Source organism: Diabrotica undecimpunctata, chromosome 3, assembly GCF_040954645.1.
Source record: "Diabrotica undecimpunctata isolate CICGRU chromosome 3, icDiaUnde3, whole genome shotgun sequence".
Taxonomy (NCBI): domain Eukaryota; kingdom Metazoa; phylum Arthropoda; class Insecta; order Coleoptera; family Chrysomelidae; genus Diabrotica; species Diabrotica undecimpunctata.
The window spans coordinates 109,590,800-109,597,363 of NC_092805.1; the positions used below are offsets into that span (position 1 = coordinate 109,590,800).

The 6,564-nt window shown below is 32.2% G+C and overlaps 1 protein-coding gene across 1 annotated transcript in view; it reads left to right on the forward strand.

Moving 5' to 3' along the window:
• LOC140436018 (uncharacterized) overlaps window positions 1-774 on the forward strand; it is a 54,443-nt gene extending 53,669 nt beyond the window's left edge. The window contains exon 6 of the mRNA XM_072524728.1: window positions 590-774. Coding sequence (XP_072380829.1) covers window positions 590-774 — 185 coding nt within the window. The remainder of the gene's footprint in view (window positions 1-589) is intronic.
• Window positions 775-6,564: the final 5,790 nt, after the last annotated feature.

Genomic DNA, 6,564 nt, shown 5'->3' on the forward strand with positions numbered 1-6,564 from the left:
TAGAGTGTGTATAATGTGGTCTATGCATGATCTTCCTGCCGTGAAGCCTGCCTGATCCTCTCCGATTTTGCCTTTTATCGCTTGCTCTATCTTTTCTCGCAGTATCTTCCCATATAATCTTCCTATTGATGATATTACGCTTATTCCTCTGTAGTTTTCGCATCGTTTTCTATCTCCTTTCTTAAATATAGATGTCATATATGCCGCCGTCCATTCCTTTGGGAGCTGTTCTCCATTTATGGCTTTCTGAAATATCCATTGTATCATCCGGTGTAATTTTTTTGATCCGTATTTTATAAGCTCAGGTGAGATGCCTCCAGGTCCCAGTGCTTTCTTATTTTTCCCCGGTGTTTTCTATACATACTTTACATAAAAGGAATGTCATAATATGAACAAAAAATTCCAGCGCCTCCTCAATATATTGACCAGTTATGTTGTTTGTTTTATCCTTTTCAGCACCTACTCATTCCCAGCTCTCTAACCAAATTATATTTAGTAGTCTAAAAACTCATAGAGAGACATTAAGAAATGCTAGACAAAATATAACAATAGTGTTAGTAAAACAATTTTAACATGTTTTTAATTTTAGACCGTATAACGAATTCCATACAATCGAATATAATGGAGGAAACTATTTTGTTAGGGGAAGATATGGAAGACAGAATTGAAGAGAATCTGACACTCATATCTTCTACTGATAACGATATTTCTATTGATCCTGACTTATTAACATTAAAACCAACCAGAAATCAGCTAGAACAGGATGAGCAATAAATATGATAATGACTATATTTATTTATTTGTTATATTTTATAATAATTACAAATATACACTAGTATTACTTTATTAAATATTTTATTTTAAATCATAGTTAATAATATTAAGCCGTTCATTAGAATGTTCCAGATAATTAATAATTTCCTCTTCTTCCTGTTCTTAAATTACTAATTTCCTTTCGTTGTTGATGTATAACACTGCATATCATGCACAAACTTTTTGTAAGACGATATGTAATTACCGAACGTCAACTGCAAGCACGATGTGAGATATTCGTCTTTGCAATATTTTTATTTACTTAACTATTTTCATTTCAGAAAATTCAGATTCGCACAAGTATGTCGTTTCTAACATTCCTGTTAACTGAAGAGCTATTTATTTTAAATTTGGATATTTGTCTTCGGATATAAAAGAACAAAAGTTGGTATCAGATGCCCTGGATGTATATCTATAATTACCTGTAATACTTCATTTTGGATAAAAATGATCTCCATAATGAAAACGTTTGAGATTAAAATAGCACATTTTTTCAACATATTCACACGAAAAAGGATAAGCTAAGAAAGTTATGATTTTCGTCAGTTTTATTAAATCAGAGAAGCGTATTTCAAACTTTGAATCTTCCTCAGCCGTGTGTCGTAATAATAATAATTTGAGTGGGAACTTACCCTAGCTTTCAGCTAAAAAAATTTTCCAGCTTTTTTCCAAAAAAGTCCTTTTTTGATTGCAAATAGATTTTATTAATACAGGGTGTTTCAAGAAAAGGCAACCCCGTCTCTAGGGTAGGTAAAAAACTAAAAAATAATTGGGGTTTGCTTAGTAAAAAATTGTTGTAACGCCATCCGTTTTCAAGATACAGGGCGTTAAAGAAAAAAAAATTTACTCATTTTTTACGATTATGCTGAAACTACTGGCAACATTGTAATGAAATTTTATACGAATATGTTTTGGAAGCTGATACATCCCATGAATTTGTTTTTATATCTGATTCTCATAGAGGGCGCTAGTTACAGGGATCGTACTAAGTATTAGTCAATATAACTTTTTTAAGAGTATAATTATTAATCAAAATTTCAAGTAAACTTAAACATCATTCAATTTTACACGAAAAAGGTACTCTTGGTAAAACTCGATACTGTGTTCCATTTTCGGAATATTTTGATTTGAAAATTATGAAGTAATAATTGATGCTGGTAGTAATGATAAAGTTCTAATAGGTATACCTCTATTTTCTCCAAGTGTGCCATGGTAATCTGACATTTATTGATTGTTATGACGATAAATCAACAAGAATTAGAGTTTTGAAACCTTGTTATTTGTAAAATCAAATCAAAATGTATTTAAATGTTGAATACACTGACATGTTATTAACCTTAGGCGAATGTTAAGGATGTTCTAGTGCAGCTGTGACACGTTATGCAGAAAAGTTTCCTAGAAGAAACTTACCAAGTAAAAAAACATTTAGAGCCGTTGAACGACGTTGTCGAGAAACTGGGAATGTGATACCAAATAAAATAAATTCTGGTAGACCAAGAACAACAAGAACAATTAATAAAGAAAATAATATTTTAAATTTACTTGATCAAGATCCAACAGTTAGCGTAAGGAATATAGCAAGACAAACAAATACTTCTTCTTCAAGTACTTGGCGGATACTGAAAGAAACAACAATTACATCCTTATCGTTACAGACAAGTCCAAGAGCTCTTGCCAGATGATCTACCGGTTAGAGTGGATTTTTGTGAAACATTGCAACAAAGGACAGCCCACAATCCAAATTTTTTAAAATGCATTCTTTTTACGGACGAGGCCACCATTACGCGACAAGGTATGTTTAACTCCCATAATGCACACTATTGGTGTGATGAGAATCCACGAGTCAAAAGGGTATCAAATTACCAACACTCATTTAAAGTTAATGTTTGGGCAGCAACTTTAGGTAACAAATTAATAGGTTATCATATTCTACCTGGAAATTTAAATGGTGATATGTATCTTGATTTTTTAAACAATTCCTTATTCGAGATATTAGAAGATTTAACGCTAAAACGAGCGAAGATCTTTATTTTTTTTATGCACGATGGAGCTCCACCACACTTTGATAGAAGGTGTCGTAATTGGTTGAGTAATCAGTTTCCGAATCGATGGATTGGTAGAGGTGCAGAAGCTCCGATTCATTGGCCTCCTAAGTCATACGATTTTAACCCTTTGGACTACGCAGTTTGGTCGTATATTAAGGAAAAAGTCTATGCTACAGAGGTAAATTCACGCCAAGAATTGGAAGAAAGAATTCAACGTCAATTTAATGACATCATAGCTGATCCCCTACCGTTTAGAAGGTTAATGGAATCTTTAGAAAAAAGAATAGACTTGTGTATTCGCGAAAACGGAGGGCATTTTGGACACTTACTGTAATTGAATTTTATTTTATGTTCTTAGTCATTAATTTAATTTTCTTCTTGTGAGTTTTGTTTAATTACTAACTATTTTATACCAGCATCAATTATTACTTCATAATTTTCAAATCAAAATATTCCGAAGACGGTACACAGTATCGAGTTTTACCAGGAGTACCTTTTTCGTGTAAAATTGAATGATGTTTAAGTTTACTTGAAATTTTGATTAATAATTATATTCTTAAAAAAGTTTTTTTTGATTTAACATCCAAAGTTTATTGCAATCTGTCTCATTATAAACAATAAGCAATATGTATAATATATGTACAATAACATAGTGGGAAGCTGCCCAGTGGCGAGCACCCAGGTAAAAGATAACATAAATATAATCTATGATATATCAACTAATTTAAACTTAACAAACAGAGTTTAATACAGGTAAACATCACTGACACACATATGAGAATTACAAGGCAAAAACACAAATTAAGGAAAGATTTAGAAAACACCTGAATAGAAACTTTTTTTTGTTCTATTTTTTCCTGATTTACTAGAGGTCCAAAGGGTCTGGTCGTTTTAATCTTCTTACGTGTGAAATGTTGAGCAGATCCGTGGCCAGCGGATTTGGATGGCACGATAGTCTGTTCTTGTATACAGAGTTTACAGCAGATATTGCTTCGCAAACTGTTTGTAGCTGTAAAATCGTGATGTAATCTGTGGTTTCGTGATATACCAAGGGGCATTACAGATCTGGCGCAGTACTTTCGATTGGAAACGTTAAAGTTTTTGTATGTTGGTATTACTTGCTGTACCCCAGATTTGTGCTGCATATTGCCATACCGGTTTTTAAAATACATTTATATATCAGAAGTTTGTTCTCCAGGCTAAGATTTGATTTTCGACTCATGTACCAATACATTTTCCTGTAGATTAAGCTGAGTTGAAGGCGTTTCTTCCAGATGTGGATGCCCCAATTAAGTTTGCTATCCAAATGGATTCCTAAGTAATTTAACGACGTTATTAACTGGTAGTGGAGTTTTGTTTTATAGAAACTGGTGGCGCGACACCTGTTTTTAAATTAAACGTTATTTGTGTTGAGTTTAAGCTGTGGCGAGTCCAAGTTAACAGTTTAAAAAAATTATACTCTTAAAAAAGTTATATTGACTAATACTTAGTACGATCCGTGTAACTAGCGCCCTCTATGAGAATCAGATATAAAAAACCAATTCATGGGATGTATCACCTTCCAAAAACATATTCGTATAAAATTTCATTACAATGTTGCCAGTAGTTTCGGCAAAATCGTAAAAAATGCGTAAAATTTTTTTTTCTTCAACGCCCTGTGCCTTGAAAAACTGATGGCGTTACAAAAAATTTTTTTACTAAGCAAACCCCAAAATATTTTTCAGTTTTTTACCTACCTTAGAGACGGGGTTACCTTTTTTTAAAACACCCTGTATAACAATTTATGGCGCTAGTCATGTCGATAAGAGCTGTATTTTTGCCTTGCTGCTTCATGTTAAAGATATTCAAATTATTTGTCACATCCGATAAAAAAAAGCTAAAACAATGAGCCCTTTTTCGTTTTTAAATATGTCAGTATCGTCACAATTTTATAAATTTCATGATCAGGTCTTTAATTTAGATTATATAATTCATTTTTGATAAATTCTCGATTTTTCTCAATTTCTGAGTCTCCTAATCAGCGTATTATATGAGTACTTGGGTAGTTTCATACAATACAATTTGCCAGTGGAATGTGTTTTATTAAATTAGAAATTAACAAAGCCTTTGCATACATAACATAACTATATATACACTACATATATTATTTACTCATTATTCTAAAAAGATTAATACTGTACGGTATTTTGATATGGATAAAACAAGATAATGCAGATATTTTATTTATATGGGATTAAACGACAATTTTATTGATTGTAATAAAAATCTAATTTAATTTTTTTTACCTTCTGATTTTCACTTGAAATCGTTTCCAAGAAAAGAATATTTAAGATATTTTTTAAAATATTCTTTTTTGAAAAGAACTTCCAGAGTCGAAAATCGAAAACGTCAAAAAAAAAAACGTAAAATGTAATATTTATTAGAGAACATTTTTAACAAAAAAAAAAAAAAAAATTGTAGGATGCCGTGGAAATTTGAATAAACATTTTAAATTATGTCCCGAAGTAGACCTTTATATCCCATCACATGACATTTTGAAAAAAAAATGGTTAAAATCGGTAAACAACTTGAAATTTTATAAAGGTGTTTCCAATTTAAACGGGTCACACTATATTTTACCATACCAGGTAATGAGTACATATTATGTCATCTTTCTTTCCCCTCGATTTTATTTCTTACTCCAAATCAATTGCGTGTTTTTTATTTTCTTCTACTAACATATGTTGCTGTATCTGTGCTATATACAGAGTGTCCCTTAAAATAGTGCGTTTCTTTAAGGTATGGATATAAAAACACAATTTAGAAAGAAAAGTCCTATATATTTTTGAAGTTTACCGTTTCCAAAAAAAAAAATTGCATTGTTTTCCATATACGTGAATTTTTACTTTTAGAAAATTAAATAATCTGGCAACATTGTAGAACTACTTGTGTAGAACTACAAACTTTACTAGATGCAATAAATAGTGAATGCATTCAAATGGGACCTGACATTAACACAGATAAGACCAAATTTATGATAGTATCAAGGAGTACAATAAATAATGAACAACTAACTCTTGGTGGACAGCAAATAGAGAGAGTGACAAAAATATAAATATCTGGGAGCTTACATCAACACAGAATTAGATCCAGACCAAGAGATCAGGGTACGAATAGAAATGGCAAGGGCAGCGTTCTTAAAATTCAAACAATTGTTCTGTGACAAAAAATCTGAATACTACGCTGAGACTGAGGTTTGTTGAATGTTACGTCTGGTCGCAACTATTGTACGGAGTAGAAACATGGACATTAAAAGCGCAAATAGTTAAGAAGCTTGAAGCCTTTGAACTTTGTATATACCGGAGAATGTTGAGAATTCCATGGACTGCCAGGGTCACCAATGAGGAAGTGCTGAGAAGGATGGGTCGAGACAAAAAAATTGTTGAGAACAATAAAAGTACGCAAGACTGCATACCTTGGACACATACTGAGAAATGATGAATATAGTCTTCTGCAGGTCATCATGCAGGGTAGAGTCGATGGCAAAAAAGGGAATAGGAAGAAAGAGGAAGTCATGGCTGCGAAATATTCGAGACTGGACAAACATGACTGTAGACGAATTATTTCACGTTTCAAAAGACAGAGAAGCTTTTAAAAATGTGGTCGCCAACCTCCGTTAATGGGGACGGCATAAGAAGAAGAAGAAGGCAATATTGTACGCTGTGAA